The sequence below is a fragment of the Physcomitrium patens genome, chromosome 20 (assembly GCF_059467195.1).
Source record: "Physcomitrium patens ecotype Gransden chromosome 20, ASM5946719v1, whole genome shotgun sequence".
Classification (NCBI taxonomy): domain Eukaryota; kingdom Viridiplantae; phylum Streptophyta; class Bryopsida; order Funariales; family Funariaceae; genus Physcomitrium; species Physcomitrium patens.
Genome location: NC_143429.1, coordinates 12,566,358 through 12,587,286, shown reverse-complemented (window position 1 = coordinate 12,587,286; position 20,929 = coordinate 12,566,358). Strand labels below are relative to the sequence as shown.

At 41.9% G+C, this 20,929-nt stretch overlaps 4 protein-coding genes and 1 long non-coding RNA gene across 6 annotated transcripts; 3 read left to right on the top strand and 2 right to left on the bottom strand.

Moving 5' to 3' along the window:
• Positions 1-1,500: 1,500 nt before the first annotated feature.
• On the bottom strand, positions 1,501-2,789 carry LOC149987300 (uncharacterized). Its single transcript, XR_016499111.1, has 2 exons — positions 2,509-2,789; positions 1,501-2,346 (listed from the first exon to the last, which is right to left on the bottom strand). It is a non-coding gene; the product is annotated as an uncharacterized LOC149987300 (long non-coding RNA).
• A 190-nt stretch (positions 2,790-2,979) lies between these two features.
• LOC112273294 (uncharacterized) lies at positions 2,980-5,827 on the top strand. 2 transcript variants are annotated; one of them, XM_024501894.3, is made up of 6 exons: positions 2,980-3,230; positions 3,773-3,840; positions 4,201-4,317; positions 4,471-4,633; positions 4,730-4,876; positions 5,201-5,827. In XM_024501894.3, the coding sequence occupies exons 1-6, from the start codon at positions 3,159-3,161 to the stop codon at positions 5,225-5,227; spliced, it is 594 nt and encodes a 197-aa protein (XP_024357662.1). In that variant the 5' UTR covers positions 2,980-3,158; the 3' UTR covers positions 5,228-5,827. The 2 variants fall into 2 exon arrangements, with proteins under 2 accessions (XP_024357662.1, XP_024357663.1); XM_024501895.3 differs by having other exon boundaries at positions 3,759-3,840.
• Positions 5,828-8,006: 2,179 nt separating this feature from the next.
• Positions 8,007-12,164, top strand: LOC112273293 (receptor-like protein kinase THESEUS 1). Its single transcript, XM_024501893.3, has one exon. It carries the CDS (start codon positions 9,063-9,065, stop codon positions 11,658-11,660), a length of 2,598 nt encoding a protein of 865 aa, XP_024357661.1. The 5' UTR covers positions 8,007-9,062; the 3' UTR covers positions 11,661-12,164.
• A 1,255-nt stretch (positions 12,165-13,419) lies between these two features.
• Positions 13,420-16,795, top strand: LOC112273356 (uncharacterized). Its single transcript, XM_024502025.3, has 4 exons — positions 13,420-15,117; positions 15,393-15,495; positions 15,646-15,869; positions 16,101-16,795. The coding sequence occupies exons 1-4, from the start codon at positions 14,051-14,053 to the stop codon at positions 16,375-16,377; spliced, it is 1,671 nt and encodes a 556-aa protein (XP_024357793.1). The 5' UTR covers positions 13,420-14,050; the 3' UTR covers positions 16,378-16,795.
• A 1,355-nt stretch (positions 16,796-18,150) lies between these two features.
• Positions 18,151-20,419, bottom strand: LOC112273357 (large ribosomal subunit protein bL19cz). The gene is made up of 6 exons (XM_024502026.3): positions 20,292-20,419; positions 19,777-19,917; positions 19,310-19,492; positions 19,023-19,109; positions 18,677-18,810; positions 18,151-18,543 (listed from the first exon to the last, which is right to left on the bottom strand). Exons 1-6 carry the CDS (start codon positions 20,313-20,315, stop codon positions 18,438-18,440), a joined length of 675 nt encoding a protein of 224 aa, XP_024357794.1. The 5' UTR covers positions 20,316-20,419; the 3' UTR covers positions 18,151-18,437.
• Between the last annotated feature and the right edge of the window lie 510 nt (positions 20,420-20,929).

Here is a 20,929-nt window from a genome sequence, read left to right as displayed (position 1 = left end):
CACAAACATAATGTGGACAAGGTAGAGAGAGTTTGAACTACAAAATCTAGTTTTAAAATTTCAAAACCAAGTTTTGTTTATTGCAATAATGCATGGAGCGAATCTAATTCTTAAAAAGTTAAATAAAAATACATTCTAATTCAAAAACAAGAATACAAAATAAAAATAAAATGAAATTCATAAAACCTTGTTAAGAATCTTCTTTGATTAAATACATACATAGTTTTAAAGACTAAGAATTACATTATAAAAACCATTATTTAATATTTCTTTGAGACAAAATACTTATTTTTATTTTTTATACAATTTTTTATTTTATTCTTATTGAAGATGTTATTTCAATTATTGAAGATGTTATTCTATTAAAATAGACATCTATTTTAATAGAATATTCATGCTAAATTAAACTCTAATAATGTAATATTGCATGAATTTAAATTTTAGCTTTAGTTGCTTCAAATGCAACATATAACACAAAAAAATACTCTGGTATGATCAAGTTAACTGTAGCTTTTTAGATCAATTCTACCTTTGCAGAAAAAATTGAATTCATTAAATATATGCTTTGATCTTGTGAAAAAAAATTATAGTTAATTTTAAGATGAAAGTTTTTTTTTATCTTCTTACATTATATTTTTAAAAAAGAATGAATTAAATTAAATTAAACCAGAGTTTAGGGTATTAGATCCACTCCAGTATTTATTGGGCCAGATTAGAGAACATACTAAATCTTGAATCGTTTTAAAATAATTTAAGTATATTACAATCTAAAATTAAATTTTCTTTTGATCATTGTGTCTTATCATTGAATTAGTATATAAATACATATATTCCTACAAAGGCTTTATTATACAATACATTGTTTATTTTTAAAACGTGAATAAACTTATAGTATTTTTTTGATAGTTCATGTTGAAAATAAGTATGAATTAATTTTTTTAAAATAATTCAAAATATATTTAAACTGAATTTAAGGTATTAAAATTGAACATGATTTTATAATTCAAATACGTGTACTTTCTGTATTATAATTTAGTGCAGAAAAAAACTTTCGACAGTGTAATGTTAAAGAAAGTTGATCTTGATTCAAAAGCGTACATATTATACAGTTGAATAAAACATCAAAAGCATGCATAAAACCACCACATACTGTTTGTTTTTTAAACAAAAGTTAGGTTCTTCTTTGAAAGGATTTTTGCAATGAGTAAAGGATTTTGTTTTTTAGTGAAGATAAAAAATAATTATTGTTAATGATATAAAAAAAAAAAGTGTCTTTTTACATCACCAATACATACACCACCATCAAACAAAAAGTAATGTAATTTTAAATCATTGTATGATTCAATGATTTAGTGTCTTTGAGATCATGTATGAACATATATCTTTCATTTATGTTCATACATAAATGAAAGATATGTATCTTGGAGAGAGAGCTGCTTTCAAATTAAAAATTACAGGCTTAAAATCATTGATGAATGAATTAACATGTCTTCCAGAAAATGTTGGAAATATGAACTATTAACATTTCATGGGCAAATAAATTACAGTTTTTTTTTTTTTTTTTTTTTTTTTTTTCAGAGTTTTGAAATATACAGATCTATGTATACAGATCTATATTACACATATATAACCAACCAGTGTATAGAATCTGCTAAATATATTTTTTGAACAACATTCATGAATTGTTGTTGTAGCTAATGTATTAACTTGAGAGTGTTTAATAGACTAGACAACTAAGGTATTTGTATTCTTTTTTTCTATGTACTCCATACTTATTCTACATTTGAGTAAATGTCATATTGGGTAGCATATGATCTCTCACCTTGTACAACCCCATCCAATAGAGAATATTGATGACGATAAAGGCACTCATTAAGAACTTCTTATGGGTTGGCCACCCAAACAAAAAGACTAGGGCTTAAGTGGCGTGGGACACTGCAATAGTTCCAACAGCCAAAAGGAGGATCAAAATATTTGATTCCATGTGACAAAGAAGAGCTATCTAGACAAAGATGACAAAGTCCTCGTTCCAGGGATAGAACCTTAGAAATCTCTCATTCTATACAAAATAAAAAATGCACAGCTTCGTAAGGATGAGGACCGGAGCAAGCACGCAAGCTAGTTGTTCACGGTTCCCAAAATTAGACTCCAAGGCTCCAACCTATGGCAAGCGACCGTCGGCGCAAGAACATGACGGTGGCCCGGCTAATGAACCCAGGCAGACTCTGGTGAAGGGATCCATAAGCCAGAGTAGCAAAGCGAAACGCATCCGCGTCAGTTGCAACCATACTCACACATCACCATGATTTGCACCTTCACCCCAAACGTCATCGCCACCACATGCACCTGCGCTCGAGACACAGCCATGAACCCCTCCATCAATGTTGCAACTGCAGAGGGGGCATCATCGACATCCCGCAGCAACACACAAACACACACACACACACACTCCCCTACCCTCCTCCTCGAGGAGAATAGAACAACACAGTGCCTTCAGCTGATACTCACTCCACCGTAGTCACGCTCGGCAGAGCCTGGCCACGACGCCAATCAGTTCTGCTGGAAATCCAAGAAAGCAGCACAGAAAGCATTGAGTGAAACAGCAGCTGCTCCCAATCCAATCCGACACTCCTACAATCATCGTCTCTCCTTCCTTCCCTCCTGTCATCGCTCCTCCTCCTCCTCCAATTCCCTCATTCCTTCATTCCTTTCTTCCTCACTCCCACTTCATATCCTGGCGCCGTCAGTCAATCCCATTCTGGCACCACAATCACTCGCAGATCATTCGATACTCAGGCAGTCAGCTCACTCGCAACGCAGTCAGTCCCGAAGCCAGAAAACGGGGGGTGCCACCTCAGCCGTGGAGGAGACCCACGTGGAAGTGCCAGCGTGGCGAGACACGTCTGAGAGGGATGATGACGTAACCATCAGGTGGAGGGAAAGGGAAGGGAAGGGAGCAGAGCAGCAGCAGAGTGAGGAATGGCGAGGAGCAGCAGCGGCAGTGAGGAGGACGAGTGAGGAGTCCGGAGCACTGAGGGCACCATTCATTCCGTCCCTCATTCCTTCCTTCTGTGTTTGTGTGTGTTTTTGGGGCATCGTTGCGGTGCCATTGTGGGATTGCATTGCATTGCCTGGCATTGGGCATCCTCATCCTCACCATGTTTGGAAGATCGGCGGCGCTGCTGGTGCGGGAGCTCACCACCGACGACCACCACCTTCGCCGCTTCAACGTACGATTGCCACTCTTTGTTGCCATTCTCATCTCTCTCGATCGTGTTTCTCTGTTGCCATGCCTTTGCGGTGGGGTTTCATGAGTCGGTGAGAATCCTTTTTCATGCGTGGGGTTTCGAGGATTTCATAATTGTGGCTGTGCTTTATGCTCTGTGAGATGCTCTCGGGGTAACGCATTTTGCGGAATGCAGCGCTGGAAGGCGTGGCGGTGTTATGGCCCCATGATGTCTCAGGACGGCCAGTGTGAAGTTGAGCACGTCATCTTGACATTCGAGATGAAGGAATTCTCGAGAACTCTTCGGTTTTATTGGTTTAGTATGGAGATGACATCCGTAGCGTCCTTGATGTTCGTGCTGCTGTGTGCTCGAGGTTTAGGGTTCAGGGCTTAGTTGTGTCTCGGCTCAATTCGTGGCGTCCTGGACGTTGTGAATTGGTTTCCATCGGGTGGAAAACTGCTGCTGATTCTTATCTTTCCCGGATAGCGGAATACCGGCCGTATGAAGTCGGAGTCTAACTGGCGCGTTTAGGATTGTGATGACAGTATGATTTGTTCGACAAAGTCATCTCGGAGATTCAAGAACACTTTCAGCAAGTGACGACAATCATGGAGTGAGTACTTTGCCTCATCCCGAATGATTCTCATGCGTTCAAGGCACACACAGGATTTTGTTTACGTGCAGTGAATCCAAGACCTAGAGCTTTCATGAAGGTTATACTCGTGTGGGTCGGGGCTGTCATTGGATGGGAGTTGGGTGGATGATATCTTCCGATCCCTTTGCACTGTTGATGATGATGTCATCAAGAATTCTGGGATTTCTAAGGCAGACATGTCCCATCTGAGTGGATTGTGCTAAGACTTGGTGTGAGAGACTGGTGTCAGCGTTGTTTTATTGGTCATGATCTGATTAATGTAGTTATTCTTTGCACAAGAGGAAGTCCAGACTTTCTGAATTTGGAATATTGCTACAGGAAAATGCAGGGAGAAAATGAGGATGGGCAAATATCTTCGGCAGATGAGAACTACAATGGGGCTCTGATTCATCATCAAAGTATACTTCGGAACAAGCGATGCCTGTTAGCTTACATGTACGAATTGCTTGTAACTCGATCTAGGTTTGCAGTGGGAAGCATCTGTGGATAAAGGAGGGGAGAAGTGAAAGGAGTGTATATTCTCTCATAATTAGAAGCTGAGGATACTGGGTTCTGTTGAATGACACTGTTCTTCCTTTATCGGGCCAGGTATCATCGTGCGAATAGGTTACAGCGCCTGAGATGGCAGCTGGGCGCTGTGCTTCCGGAAGATGTTAAAGAGCTCCTACATCCATCGGAGAAGGAGTTCGTCAAAAGCTACTCTGAAGCCTTGAGTTCTTACATGACAAAATTGGACATTGATCTCGCTGTGGTAAGTTCACGCATCTGTAGCTTTAGCTTCTGCTCGTTTCGTGTAAATATTTTCAGGTCACACTTGAATGACTTTGCAATGATCACCTCTGTTTAGGACATCACACCACCGAAGGACCCCTACATCCAAGTAAGAGTATTGAACAACATAGGCGAGGTACTGTTGGGCGACCAATCGACGTCCTTGGTGCGGAATTCTATCCATTTTGTAAAACGAAGTGAAGCCGAGACTCTTATTTCACAGGTACCTTTTGTAACCTATGCTTCATGCTCAAGTTTGTCCTGGACAGCGGTCGGGCTTATTTGTTTGACACGTGAACATGTGTAAGCAACCTCCTAGGTATTATTACATTTGTGTTCATGCGCTAAAGGCATGATGACCTGTCAGACGAGGTACTCGAAATTCCAGTCACTACTTTGGTCGTGTTTAGCTCAGAAATTTTTCACTAGCGAGGTAAAGTGATCAGTCTGCCCTTATGTTTTCTCCTTATTGAAGTCTGCCTTCGAATACCTCAAACTTTCTACACCCCCCACTGACGGTCACAATGTGCGCTCCTTGAATATCCAGGGCTTGTTGGAGGAATTCACAGGGTGACTCCAAACCCTTACTAGCTCTTGCGTGAGAAAAATCTCTGGGCGAGGACTTCAGCCACCATGGCCACGCTGCGTTCACGCTGTGGAGCTGATCATGTTGCACTGTCTGGTTGAAGCAAGCTAGCGCTGCCCAGTGTCTCAAGACGCTCAAGGCTGAAATTATCATACTCAATGAAAGGAGATGCTGAGCATAAGTAGTGGTCTTCAAATGCTGAGCTTGCTCAAGTGTTATCAAACGTGGGCAGTTCACAATTGGGTTGTAATTGTTCCGTGCCTTGGTTCTTCCTCCTCGCCAATTCTGAATGATGGAATCCAGAACAGACTTGCAGTACCCATGAATAAGGTAGATCTCTGTGGTCTGCGCCGGAGCTGAAGTTCCTTTGTTACCGAAATTTTCCTTGAAGACAAAGTTTTATTGATAGATGTGGACAAAACATGAAGCTTAATCAACACTGCTAGAGTATTTTAGCACTCTTGTTCGTCTGCTTCACCGAACTGTTGGTGAGGATATTCATCACAATACATTGGTATGATGTACAATTTCATGCTTTATATAGGCATGCTTAAACTGAAAATTCAAATATCCTTTTCTATTGCATTATATATTTAAAAACAATATGATTTGTTCTTCAAATATTGGTTTATATATACCAATACGGTTTTTCCGATAATTTGATCAAGAAATTGTGTTCTTTTGATATTCTCCAACATCCTAACAATTACATAATTGTATATATCGTTTTTGTTTGACCTTTTTGAGATATGTTAATTATTCTCCACTTTTTTTTGTTTTGGTTTTTGTCTACTAGTCATATCTTTTAAAAACAAAAAACATAAAAACTAAAAGAAAGAAAAGAAACAGAATACTTCCTACTGTTTTAATCGTATCATTAATGATATTATCTGTAACAATAATAATTAAAGATACATGTTTTGGGTTGTATAGTGATAGGTGTCTGATTGGTACCTAGCACTTGTGACAGAAAATCCAGAAGGTTGTCCTTATCAAAACATATTAATAAAAATTTGCTTCCAAGTTATTTAAAAGTATATATAAATATAAATATAAATATATATATATTATTGGTTTTAGAAAATGGTAAACCTTAAATATCTTTATCAAATGTTTTAGGTCAACCCAACAATTGTTTGTGTGTCACTGAGCTACATACAAAACAAAAGGGTAGCAACTTGGCATCCATCTGTCTTGATACACATGGATGGCAAGCAAATAAAGTAAAAAGGCCCAAGTACATGTTCTACAAAATTGCATGTTTTGTGCATATCTTTGAAATATATTAAAACTTTGTTAATGGAATTTTAGAATTGAGAAGTAGATAGAACAAAAAACATGTCATTTTAAAAGATTTTTTGAATTCTAGACTATTTGAAAACAAAATGTTATAATCATTTTTTCTTTAAAATAATTTAATATACATTTTAATTCCAACTACCAATTTTATTTTATATATTACTTTAATATCAACACTCTTGATAACACTTTTAGCTTTTTACAATAAATAATTCTTTCACTATAGCATCCATTTCTTGTTTATAGAATTGAGTCAATTCTAAATGTACTAGAGATTATAAAACATTCAATATATTTTAAAATATTATTAGCAGATAATCCTAATTATAGTATGTTGTTTATATCTTAGTAGATACTAGTATTTTAATTTTTAAATATCTTATAATAATAATTTAATTAGCTTCAGCAAATAAGTATTTTATCTACATATGTTATTATTTTGAAAGATTAAGTTTTTTGTAAAATTGTAAAAAATGCTATTCTTCATTAATAATACAAATCAATAATTAAAATTTATTGTAGGATTTTTAACAAAATAAACCTTTGATTCTATTTGTTATCTTTTGGTGCTTCCTATTTTTATATTATATTATCAATGTGAATGTTTAGAACATACTACATTACATAAGATAAACACAAGACTAGTAATCAAAGTAATTTTGTGTTCTTCTAGCATCTCTACAATCAAATCTTCACATTTCATGTATAATCTCTTTTTTATAACTAACCTCAATCTTCCTCACTTTTCATTTCTCCACCCAACTCTGTATGAAAAAAAATTGGTAACCAAAAATTAATTATTATAGATCCTGCAAACAAATCTATACATTTGACTTGTAACCTATCTCTATTCTTAACTTCCATCTTACCTTCATTTTCTCCCACCACCTCACTCCAATTGCAATTTAGGCAATTTGCCATGAAAAGGATGAGGAACAGCTGTAAATTCCACAACCAACTCTTTACCATTGCAAAGAGATGATTCCTCCTTATTTTAATCTCAACCTCCATGTTTTCCTTTCTCCACCTCAATCCAATTGCGAATTAGGTACTTTCCTATAAACAACGGAATTGGCAAGTGAGCTTCCATACTAAAAGTGGGTTGACTTCCACATTAAAGATGGTGGAGTGAAACGGTGGAAGGAAGGGATGGTGGTGTGGAGGCAAACGTTGTGCCCCACATTGTCAAGGATAGCAAAGATAGACAAAGAGAGAGAGTGGGAGATAGGGAGAAGTCAGAAATGGTGTGACTCAGCTCGGCCTCATTGCTTGATGCTTGCAATGCAATGTGGAGAGGATATGTGATGTAACATGTAATTATACTCGGTGCACTGGCTTTGTTCCGTTGACTCGGCTTTCCGTGTGATTGACTAGAAAGGATTCTCCCATTGTTTATTTTATAACAACATATGGTAGCCAGCCACTGAAGACATAGTCCGGGACTAGGCTATGTAGTTTGTTGTAGGGGGGGGGGCGCGCTATGATTTGTGACTTCGGCGTCGTGGGCACAAGGTTTGGGTTTGAGGAGGGGATGAGTGTGAGGGAAGAGGCTTGATTGATTTGAGAGTGGTGGTGGTGGTGCAATGTTTGGGCGATTGTCCCTTGTCGGTAGAAGTTGGTTAGGATTTTGAAGGACGGGATGAAAAGTTGTGGGGTGCAAAAAAAGCAAGGAGCCGTTCATTCTTGTGCATGTTTTTGTTGGAGCATTTGGGGATTTTGTAACAACGGCTGTGGAATTGTAAAGTTTTGTGAACGCGTTTTGTCAGGGTCGTAGTGGTGGCGACTTGCAATTACATAATTTGCAGACAGTGCAGGTGGAGTGTGTGGTGGAGTGTTTGCTGCCACTGCAACGCTGAACTGAGTGATCGTGCCCGCAATTTTCCTTGACAGATTGCATATCTCTCGGTTCAGCTTCAGGTGATCTGGAATTTCGAGAATCGCTTCGAACACGAAGTTCACAATACGATCTGGGCTTTTGTTCTTTTGATCTGAATACAGGGTTTGATGGCAGCCCCCTTTTATGAACTCTAGTGGCTGAAGCTGCTAAAGTCCGTGTAGATTTCTGTGGGTACTTCACTAGTGTACTCTTGAAGAGGATCTTTAGAACCACATGTTTATTGCATCATCTCACGGAAGGCAGATAGTGTTCATGCATTGTGGATGTTGGATTCTTTCGATGTGATTCTCTTCGACGTTCTTGGGATCATACGCGAAGTGTACGTGAACTGTAGAGGAGTCCCTACTCCGAAGAAATGAGACGCTGCCTGTCTCCTCATGTTTTTGACGATGCATCTTATTGTTGACCATGAGTTGTCTTAGTAAGATGACTGTTTGTGAACTAGATTGACAGGAATGATACCTGGCGTTTGTTAAGGTTGAAGAATGGACCAGCGATGACACATCTTAGAAGAAGGGCAATTACAGTGGCATGAAACCCTGCTTTTTCAATTCCGTTCTGGTTCCCATCTCATCTGGATTGCTCTAGGCAAGGGAGCTTGTAACCTCAAGTGAAAGCGAGGTGAAGATGGGTGTCCATTCGGTATGGGCGATATGTCTTGGGTTACAGTTCGCTACAGCGATGTGGACAGTGCGTGCGTTTGTGCCCACGGACGAACTTCTCGTTGCCTGTGGTGCTTCAGGAAACGTAACAACAGTCGACACACGTATCTTTAAGGGAGATAGCGGCCCGGCACCCTTGTCAAACCCCACACTGTCTTCCTCGGGAGAGGTGGGTTCCACCAGTACCCCGGGGAATAATCTTCCAAATCCTAAACTATTCCAGCAGGCACGGTTTTTTCGAGCCAAATCGATTTACACATTTCAAGTGAGTGGTGGACGATACAATATCCGGCTCTATTTCTACCCCTTCGACTTTCAGAACTACAAATCCAAGGACTCGAAGTTTTCTGTAATTGCTAACCAATACAGGCTGCTTAACGACTTCCAGCCTGAATTATACAAGAATGCTTCTAAACCATTGATTTTCAAGGAATACTCCTTGCACGTTTCCATTAAAAAGTTGGAGCTCACCTTTGATCCGGCGGCGTCCTCGTATGCCTTCATTAACGCAATCGAGGTGATCTCCACGTCAGAGGATGTGTTACAATCTTATGCTTTCCAGGTAGGGTCGGATGGGAGTGAAAGAGTCCCCTCGAATACTGCCAACAGCGCTCTGGAGACGATGTACCATGTGAATGTAGGTGGAGACTCACTGTCCACAATGGATGATTCTTTAGGGATGTTTCGTACTTGGGAATCCGATGGACCTTACGTGTCTATGTCTATGAAGGGTTATAATTTCAGTAATCCTTTTTCGATCATCTCGTATGCAAGTGAAGCGGGGCTAGACGTTGCACCGCAGATCGTGTACCAATCTATGCGATATGTCACTGTAGTCACTGCAGGTGGCCAACTCAACCTCACATGGACCTTTACCGTCGACTTGGGCTTTACTTATCTTTTGCGCTTGCATTTCTGTAAGATTGAAACGAATTATACGGGGAACCCTGAGTTAAGAATTTACGTTAACAACATGGTGGGAATAAGCTCATTGTTTCTTGATACGCCACCGAACCAACCTATGTTTCAAGACTTTCTTGTCAATATGACGACGGGAGGATCCATCTTAAAGGTGCAAGTGGGGACTGTGCCGGATGCATCAGTAACGTCTGGAAAAAAGCCATTCCTGAATGGATTAGAGATCTGGAAGCTCAGTACCACTTCAGGGAGTTTGGGAGGTGACGTCGGTGGGGATGGGAATGGGGGTAGTGGCATACAAACAGGAGCTATTGTGGGAGCCGCAGTGGGAGGGTTTGCTGTTATCGTACTGGCGGTGGTGCTGATTTTCTTCTCTTGTTGCCGGAAGTCCCCCAAATTGCCTTCCACCTCAACCAGGAAGCCGCCACCGTCGTCATGGTTGCCGATTCACGGGTTCACAGACTCCGTTGTGAGCAAGATGTCCTCCGTCTCTCAAAAGAGCGGAAGTGGTAGTTATGCGTCGACTGTACCGGGTGGCAATCTTGGACGGTACTTCACCTTCGCGGAGCTTCAGGAGGCCACCAATAACTTCGATGATTCTCTGATCTTGGGAGTGGGTGGTTTCGGGAAGGTTTTCAAGGGCGAGATAGACGATGGCACTAAGGTTGCAGTGAAGCGAGGGAATCCATGCTCTGACCAAGGATTGGCGGAGTTTCAGACCGAAATCGAGCTGCTTTCAAAGCTGCGACATCGGCATTTGGTGTCATTGATTGGTTACTGTGAAGAGCATTCTGAGATGATCCTCGTGTATGACTACATGGCCAACGGTCCCCTCCGGGGCCACTTATACGGGACCGATCTCCCTCCTTTGTCATGGAAACAGCGCCTGAAAATTTGCATCGGTTCCGCTCGAGGCCTACATTATCTGCACACAGGGGCAGCGCAAGGAATCATTCATCGTGATGTGAAGACCACGAACATTTTGTTAGATGAGAATCTAGTTGCCAAAGTTGCTGACTTTGGTCTATCGAAGACTGGTCCGAGTCTCGAGCAGACTCACATTAGCACAGCAGTGAAGGGAAGTTTCGGATATCTGGATCCTGAGTACTTCAGGAGGCAACAACTGACCGAGAAGTCCGATGTCTACTCTTTTGGCGTGGTGCTTATGGAAGTTCTGTGTGCACGGCCTGCGATCAATCCGGCTCTTCCTCGCGACCAAGTGAACCTCGCGGAGTGGGCGATGCAGCATCAAATGGCTGGGAATCTGGAGTCAATCATAGATCCCAGGCTTGTTGGCCAGGCCAGCCCGGAGTCGGTGCGCAAGCTCGGTGAAACAGCGGAGAAATGTCTTCAAGAATGCGGCGTGGATCGGCCAGCCATGGGTGACGTGCTGTGGAACCTAGAGCAGGCTTTGCAGCTTCACGAGTTGTCTTCAGTAAATTCATCATCTGTGTCGATACAATCTATTCCATACGGTACCAGGGCTCCAGCGGTCTCTCCCATCCCTCAGGCCATGCGTGACTTCGCGCTTGACGACAGTTACTCCTCCATATCTAGTGATCACCATATTCTGATCAGCGATGACGATAACTCGACTAAGCACACCGCGGTCTTCTCACAGATAATAAACCCACAAGGAAGGTGAGTCCTCTATTGTATACGTAAAAGAAACCAAACTCATACATGAGCGAACCATACCTCATGTGTGACGATGATCAGTCGGACACTTCGTCCCTGGACTCACCTCCGCTTGTGACAAAAATCCGAGCTTGGGCTTGTCTGCTTTTGTTAGTTCCAGGCTGCCTTTTGCTGCATCAATTGCTATTGCACAGGAAATGTCTGTGAATGCGTGTGTGAATGTTTAGACTAAAATCCTGATCTGTCTTTTTTTATGCCTATTAAAGGTAGAGAGGTGCCTAATTTCAGATCTATCTGGAAAATGGTGCTACTGGAATGAGCACCATTTTCCAGATGCTACCCAACTCAGAAGTAACTATCTGGAAAATGGTGCTCATTTCAGATTTATTGGGTTGTATGTTGTTGTTAGAGGAGTTCAATCCAGTTTGGGCACGTCTACCTTTGTTGTAACCTTCAGGGGTTTGCATTCCAAGTTGCAAACCCAGCACATGATAAGGCTTCATATTTGAGATTTGTGTGTTTGGTTGGAATCACTCTTCTATTGTTTGTTATCCGCTGCAAATTTTTATGATACCATTGATGATTTGCACGTTTTTCATGGTGTGGAGGTGAGCAGAGAAAGGACATTTTGTTTGTTGATGCCACTCACTGTTCGTTAAGACTTACAGCAATTTCATGTGATTGTAATCTTTTGAATTGTTGCATTTTTACTTTTAATCATTCAAAAATCATTCATGGTAAGCCTCCAATGGTAGCCGCATCATTTTAATGGTTTTTTGTAAGCACAAATAAATGAGAAAAAAAAAAAAAAAAAAAAAAAACAGTTTTTTTATCATGTTTTTGGAGTCTTTAACAAGCTGTTTACTTGTTTTCTCCAGCTCCACTACTATGACATTTGAAAACAATAAAAATAATGGTTAATTTTTTCTTTTTTTTTCAATTGAAAATGTCAAGTGGTAGCACAATTAAAATCTTTTAAACCATTCCATCGTCATTTATGATTTACATCATATAAATAAACAAGAGCATACATACGGGACCCCTTCTATTTTTACATAGATTCCTTCATGCTGTTTTAAATCATTATCACTTTCGGTGATCCGCTGTTTCATGCTAATATCTTGAAAAAATAAATTCCTTTAGCAATTGTAGTCACAACCTTATGTATGTGTATACTTTTATTTTTTTATTTTCTAAATAAAGACATAACCAGCTTTAAGGACCATTCCCAATATATACTCTAGAAAGATCATGCATTATGTCCAAACATTTCAACATTTTTTTAGGATATATGGTTGATTAAATTGTAAACAAACAACAAAAAAAAAAAAATAATAATAATAAATAATTACAAATGCCATCTACTTGTTAGGGACAAGCTAGTCGTTTGTGCATGTGATCTATTCTAATACAACAAAATGAGAAAGTCATGCACTCTTAGGTTAAAAATAAATAAATAAATATAAAGGACCCAAAAATAAGTTACCCCTACTCTAGTATTCTAAATCAACTATTATTGGTATACTTTTATTTTTCAAAAGGGAAAATATTAATAAAGAATGTGTCAAGAAGGAATCCAGTGGAACTGTGGCCGTTCGTTCAGACCACTCTGGTCCGTAAGATCCCGCGGCGCCGTCAGCGCTATCACGCGTCAGCGGCTGATACATCGCCGGGCGTTCCTACGACGCGAGCGTTGACGCGCGGCTGAGGCGGCGGGAACGGCGGGGTCGTCGGGGAATCCACCACCCTGTCTCGCCACCGCCTTCCTCCACAACCTCGGTTCCGATGCGACTTGGATAAATCAACTCACGAGTCGTCGTGAGGGATTGTGTATCGTAGTCGTTGAAGGTCCCGTGTGAGAGATTCCTGGCATTGGGTTTCAGGGTCGTGGGAGTTTGGAGAAGAAACTTTGGACAGAGCCGTCGGCGATGGCTATGGCTTTCTGACTTTTGGCGGATGTTTGTGTGATCGTTCGGTGGGTTTTTGATAAGGGTTTGTGTTCTGGTTTAGGTTATAGTTTATTGGAATATCCCCGGATCATGGTGTTGTGTGTAGAACTTTTGAGGTTGGGAGAGTGAAAAACGGCACCGCCTTCGAAATTTAATGTGCGAGTAGCTGGTTTAGTTGATGTTATTTAGTTTTATTTTTTTATTTTTGTAGAGTGTTTGTTCGCGGTAAGCGTTCTTGGGATGTTTCTTGCCGCGCAATGTGAGAATTATGGAGAATTGATAGGCTGGAGGCGGTGCTGCATGTTTTGAAGGGTTTGTGGGATATTCGTTACTAGATGACCTGTTGCGAGGAATTGTTTTTCGGTGCTTTTAGGGATTTTCGAATTGGAATTGAGAAGTTTTTAGGTTAATTGGAGCTGAGGAGATTTTATGCACACCTCGTGAATACATGGGGGGAGGTGCAGGGGCACGGGTTGTCCATGGATCCATTGCGGCTGCCGCTGTTGTGCTGGCGACCGCATTCGCGAAGATGGACATGCCCGACAAGCTGCATCTGAAAGCCGTGCCCATCCTATTTTACGCGATGCCGGTTTCTATGCCTCTTCCTCCCCTGCCCTCTCTCTCTGACTCCTTCGGCTGCGGTGATGGCGCATCCTGTTCTGTGTCTTTGCCGCGGATGCTGCCTCCGAAAGTTTGTGCCACACCTCCCTCTACTGGTTCTTTGTACGCGTCATCTTCTTTCTCCTTTGCGCAAGGGGCGTCAGGTGTATCCTGCCTGTCAACCTCGTCGCGGCGGGCACTCTCTCACTTTTACCCGGTCTACCATGCGACGCCTATAGTGCCGCACGTATCTGCTTTGAATTCGTCGTTGTACCCTAGTACGTCTTGCATTACACCTCCTGCGCTGGCGCCTTTCTCTTTCTTATCCTCAGGGTTGTATTCTGCTCCGGTGACTCAAAAGCACATATCGGGCGGGTTTCAGGGTTGGAACCAGTGTGGGAATTCTGCCTACTCTCATACCTTGTCTTATCATTCCCTCAACCAAAAGCATTCTGCGCAGACGCACACTTTGACCTACCTGGAATCTCTCTTTTCAACCCTCGTATCTATCCAACCCTCCCTCCAAAACAATTTTTCTACACATCCGTCGCGATCTCTTCATACGTGGCACGCTCCAGACGCCCAAAACTCGAATCTTGATAACTGCAATGCTGCTCAGGATGCCCTTGTGAAGAAACCGGTTCTCACCGTGGTGCTTCTAGGGTGGTTGGGTGCCCAACAGAAGCATTTGAAAAAGTATGCTGAGTGGTATAATGCAAGAGGAATCCATGCTGTTACTTTTGTGATTCCTATGGCAGACATCCTGAGCTTCAAGGTTGAAAAGAATGCAGAAGAGCATGTGGACTTTTTGGCACGTCATCTTGCTCAGTGGCTATCCGATCAAGGCGAACATGGCGATGCGGATGGTGAGAAACAGCTCATGTTTCACACTTTCAGCAACACGGGCTGGCTGACGTGAGTGGTATTTTGACGTACCTCTCCTTTCTCAGTTCTGTTTGGTCCGATTCGTAGCTTTAACAATTTCAGCAAAGATAACAGAAGCTCAGGCGGGATGAAGTCTGTTCTGAGAGCTGTGCATGTATGAAGTCATGGTTTTTTAGATCTGTCCTTCGACCAATGAGTTGAAGCTGGAAGTCAATAACGCTTATGGTTAGCAGTGACACTGTACCTCGGTTTTGATGTTGTGGAGATTTTAACGGAACCTTAATGTCGATCGCATTTGTATGCAGATACGGAATCATTCTGGAGAAGATGCAAGACCAAGGTCATCTCTTAGGTAAAATTAAAGGGTGTGTTATTGACTCTGCACCAGTCCCTGACCCAGATCCTCAGGTATTGTCGCAACCTTAGCTTAGCGGTTCTTCCCTATTTATGCATTAGCGGAGACGTGTTTCTAGCAGTAATTTTTTGTTGCTTTCGAATGCCGTTAGAAATACCCGAACATTGTTGATAACATTATGTTCGGTATATGTCGATGAACAGGTGTGGGCATCTGGTTTCTTAGCTGCACTTCTGAAGAAACGTAGTAGTGCCACAAAGCCAGGCTCGTTAAAAGGACAAGTGAAGGAAGGTGTAACAGTAGAATCTGTGTCTGTGAACACCGGTGCCACTTTCGAAACTGAAGGAACCAATAGTTTTGAAACGGTGGTTTTATCACTTTTAGAAGGATTTTTCTCTCTTTTCTTAAGACTGCCTACGATTAACCAGTAAGTGATCGACTATAAGCTTCTTTGATTCGGAAGTGCTTGATGAGGAGTCCATTGAATGTAGGCTGGTGCTTGTATGTTCAGGTTTTGAATAAGCACAGTTCATTGAATGAAAGATTATTATCAGCTATTCCTGATCTGGTGCATTAAGTCTACTGAGCTGCTTGCTTATGAAGGTGATGTTGCGTACTTGTTTTGCTAATCCTCTCTTAACTTAACCCGATTGTGCAGGCGGTTATCAGAGGTGGTGAGGGTTCTTCAGAAGAAGCAGCCTCCATGCCCACATCTGTACATCTACAGCACTGCTGATAAGGTTATACCAGTAAAAGCTGTTGAAGCTTTCATCGAAGAACAGCGGAAGTCGGGACGAGTAGTGAGGACTTGTAATCTACAGTCTTCTCCTCATGTTGATCATTTTCGGAGCCATCCTCAACTTTACAGTGAGCAGCTTAGCAACTTCCTTAAAGAGATCGTACCATCTACCAAGGCACATGCAGACGGTCATTAGATATTTCTTTCATATTTTTTGGCCCCACAATTGAACATTTTAGCATTCTTTTTGTTGAAGAGAGCCGCTAGAATTCTGGTAGTAGTTTTGTTACCACATTTTGATGGTCAGGATAGATGAGGCAGTCAGGATTTGATAGTCGCTCAAGAGCAGTCAAGATGAGGTATGATGGTAGACAGCGGCTGGAGATAAGGTCACGACGTAGTATTTTTGACACTGAGCCCTCTACTGAAGGCTAGAGAATAGTAGCAGGTTAGCAAACTTCATTTTAGTACACGGAAATGTAAAGTTCGGAGAGTGTAGGAAACTGGATCATTCTAATTATTCATGATTCTGGCTAGGTCATTACATTGATGGCTTCGTCTTACTCCCAATGAGTTTGAGATCAAATAATAAAGCAAAAACCAACTCACAACAACGCATCTTGGTATTTATGTGACTAATGGAGCACAACACTCTACATACGATTACTACTCCTGATCTTTTTTGTCTCTCATTTTCAGCAACATAGTTTTCTACTGATCTGGATGTTAAAATCTTCAATATTTCGTGCATGCAGTGGCCTTCAATTCACGGACACCGAAGACGTTACTTCTTGGTACTTTTTTTGTGGACCATTTCATGTACACACAATTTGCTGTTTCAATGCAATTTGGATCGGAATCTGTCTATTTTTTCTTAACTTTCCTTTTTTGTAGTGTAACTCATATAGTTCGTTTAATTATGAGGGCTTACTTAGAAATAACTTATGAATGTGGTCCTGTGTATCACGTTTTCCCAGTTTTCAGCTTTTTTGGGTAGTCTTTGAACATTGCAAGGTGATTCGAGACTGATCGCGTTGTCTTCCGTGTTGAACAGTTCGTGTGGTTGGTGGTTGATGGTATGCTACATCGTTGGCAGAGGCCTCAATCAGGACTTTAATCAGCCAGGAGAAGTATTTGATACTAGTCAATGCGAGTTAGATTATCCATGCGATAGTCATAGGTAATAAGGAACAGCGGACCTTTAGGGAACTTAAAATTTCAAGATACCTAATGGGATCAACAGAGTTCTGTAAAGTTCCTTCGCAGAGAAATCACTGATTCGGTTTTCAACAATTTGTGATGAGTGCTCAATAGTTTTGACATACGTTCGGACGTTAACAGTATTGTAAGAGTGCGATACAAGATTCCAGTGTCGGTGGAAGACGAATTTGGTAGTAGTGGAAGCATACAGGACGCTTGGGATTATTAGACAGTAATGTTGTCCTGCTGGTACCAGATCTAGATGCGACAATGAACTGTTGCAAAATTCAGAATGATGCAAGCCGGAGCTCGTGGAGATATAAGGGATTCATTATCGCATCGGATTCTAAGGACGATGATGTAAGAGAGTGTTCTGTAAGAAAGTCGGGTGGGAGGGAGGATATTTACGTACGATTAAGTATTTCGGACTAGGAAATTGTTCCACTTGCCCATGAGTTGCAAGACGGCAAGAAGCAGCCCATCAGACATATGTACCAGCTGCTTTGGTTTGGCAAGGGCTGGAACCGTTTGGCAATAGAAAGAGGGTCCATCACTGACCTAACCCATGAACCCAATTTCGGATCAAATGAAGAAAGTGTCGACGCTGTGCACTACTCTTATCTCCACGATATTCTAAAATGATGCATTACATGTGGACGCTAGGAATGGAAGTAGCTCCTTCCACACAGGCGCAATAGGAACTCTCGATGTGGGAGATACTACGTGCAAGATTGCTCAAAAACCCGACTGGCTAATAGCACGGAGAACACAGAGTAATGGTAGGATTCCATTTACTATGTAGATTACAATTGAACTAAAATGCCAAGGGCTTTCAACAAAAATAGACTTGGCTTATGCAGATCAAAAAGACTGATATCAGCGAAGCAAAGTCTTGCATGTGAATTTCCAATCTTTTTCCTCTCATTGCACAATCGCAAGAATCTGTGCAATGCTTCAAGGATTATGTCCTTTCCGAATCGTTCTCTCTACCTAAAGCACTACGAAGAAAAAGAATCTTATCTCGTTATCACCGAAAACAGAGTGGCTTAGGAATTATCAGCAAGATGACATGCGTGCAATCTTGTCACGTAGGTAGAAGAGCTTCGCCCTCCGCACCTTCCTTTTGTCTACCACCTTAATCTCCTTAATATTAGGCGAGTATCTACACAAAAGTTCACAAAGATTAGGGTTAGATAAAGATTTTATCGCAACTCAAGTAAAAGAGAAAACACCTCACTGTTCACAGTAATACTAGATAGTACGCAGAAGCATCGTGATTGACAATGAGTACTTACAGTGGGAAAACCATCTCAACACCAACCCCGGCAATAACCCTCCTAATTCGGAAGGTAGTGTTGATGCCTGCATTGTGGCGTGAAATGACGATTCCTCTCAGTAGAGACACCCTGCGCTTGTTCTCAGGCACTTCCTGCAGGAGATCCAAAGCAGAACGATTAGATTCATACATTTGCAAAAATCAAAAAAATAAAAAGAACAAAAAACGAAAAACAGAAATTTGCAGGCAGCCTTAAGGATGAGTGAATGGTCAATATGACATTGAAGTGCGGTCCATGGAAATAATTAAATTAGAACTGGATTGCATAAGGTGAAGCAAGAAAAATCGAGAAGAAAGTTACTCACAACTCTGAGCTGAATGACATCCCCTGGTCGAATATCAGGAATGACCTTCACTTCATTGGCAGCCTTCAACGCATCCTCTTGGAGACTCTGAGAATACAAGCTTCGTGATTATTCAAGGATATCAAGATAGCAGCATGCGATGTATTAAGGCCTTGTCCGAGCAATTGGTTGCAACCAAAAAAAAAAACACAAGTGTGTGTAACGAGTGTGTAAAATAATCTTGCTCTAGAATAAAGTGCATTTTCGTTGCCCTGAAAGTTACTAAAAGGAAATTTGAAATCCCATACCTGCATGATGTGCTTCACGTTCTTCATGAGCTTCTTGGATTTCGGTGCAGCTACTGGGGCATCTTCAGAGGCTTCGGTCACAGTGGGAGCGTCGGCCTCGGCTTCAGTTTCTGGGGTTGTTGTCACAGCTTGGGCAAAAACAATGAACTTATCCCTTCCTCCAGCCTTCAGGGGGAGAGCAGCCTACGAGAAAAATCAAAAACCCTAATTCAGTCACTTAGCTAGTCCAGGAAAGAGTAAATTAAAACTTCTCTGAATATTGACGAGCTCTCAAAGTAACGATGACAAGTCGACTTAGATGACTTGAGCTACAATTCATAACCTACAAGTAACCCAGCTTCACAATGGGCATATATTGGCTTGATAATTCCCTTTTCCCGTTCCAGCTGAAATATGTCAGTTACGTAGTCATCTTAGCTCAGTGATCTGGGTTGAATCAAAAGCCAATTGCAGGGGGGCTAACTCACCTGGAAGGATGCGTTGAGCGGATCACAAGATTGCTTCAAGAATGGCTTGACTGCAGGAGTAAGAGAAGGCGAAGACAGACCAACAACCTTCAAGGCCTTCGGCGCAGCAGTCACTCTGCTACTGAGAGACAAAGTAGCCATCTACACAAAAAACCACGACCCACAGCATCAGCACGATCACCCAATAACCTTATCAACCGGGCATCGTCTCCACACCCCAGAGATTAGACACTCATCACTGCAGGGCCCGAAGAAGAGCACGCAGCTCGCGACTACTGTCCGCACCAAGCAGAAGAGCCCAAGTCCGAAAATCAGAGAATTCCTGCTTCGAATGATTGCAAGTCCATAGCTTAGCCACTACCCAGCTACAAAAAGAGCAACAAAATTTCTCCCAAAGCTCCATTGAAATGGCTTATCCACTTTCATAGCTCTCTCTCTCTCTCTCTCGCTCTCTTTCTTGCTCTCGCATGATTGAGTGAATCCGAGGTACTGCAACACCATCAAGCATTACATACCTGGCGGATGCAGCTGGACGCCATCCTGCCCTTGCCCTGTTTAAAAAGGATTCTTGCTATTCCACTATTGAGAGGCTACGAAGGGAGCTTCACACAAACAATTGCAGCTAAAAGCTTCTTCTTCTTCTTCTAGTTGGCACCAATTCTATCATCTCATGCAACGCTCGGATATACACAAGACGATGTTGAAACGGGCACAAGACTACAAAGGGGGGCTTATGCGTGGGGGTCTTGGCCGCTCTGGGCCTTCGGATCTCTCATCGGACGGCTGGGCGTGCGCCAGGTCGTGGTGTCCTATCCCCTCTACATCACACCACCTCTTGACTCGCCGTCGATGGATGCCCATCGGACGGATGGAATTTGGGAGGGTTGAATTCGTTGGATGGTGAGGGCATGGACGGCTGGGATGGAAATCGCGGGGATGAAGAGTCTTGATAAGCATTGTGTGGCCCTTCCCAGTGGAGGAGTTAATGCGACTTATCCTGAATCTTCGTTTGGGTGAGACGAGGAATCGGACGAGAATCGGACGAGAATCGGACGAGAATCTGATTGAATCTGACGTGGATTCGACGAGCGTCGTCGTCGTCGTCGCCGCTTGGGCGACGTATCTTGCCTCTTGTGTAGATCCCTTTGTAGTA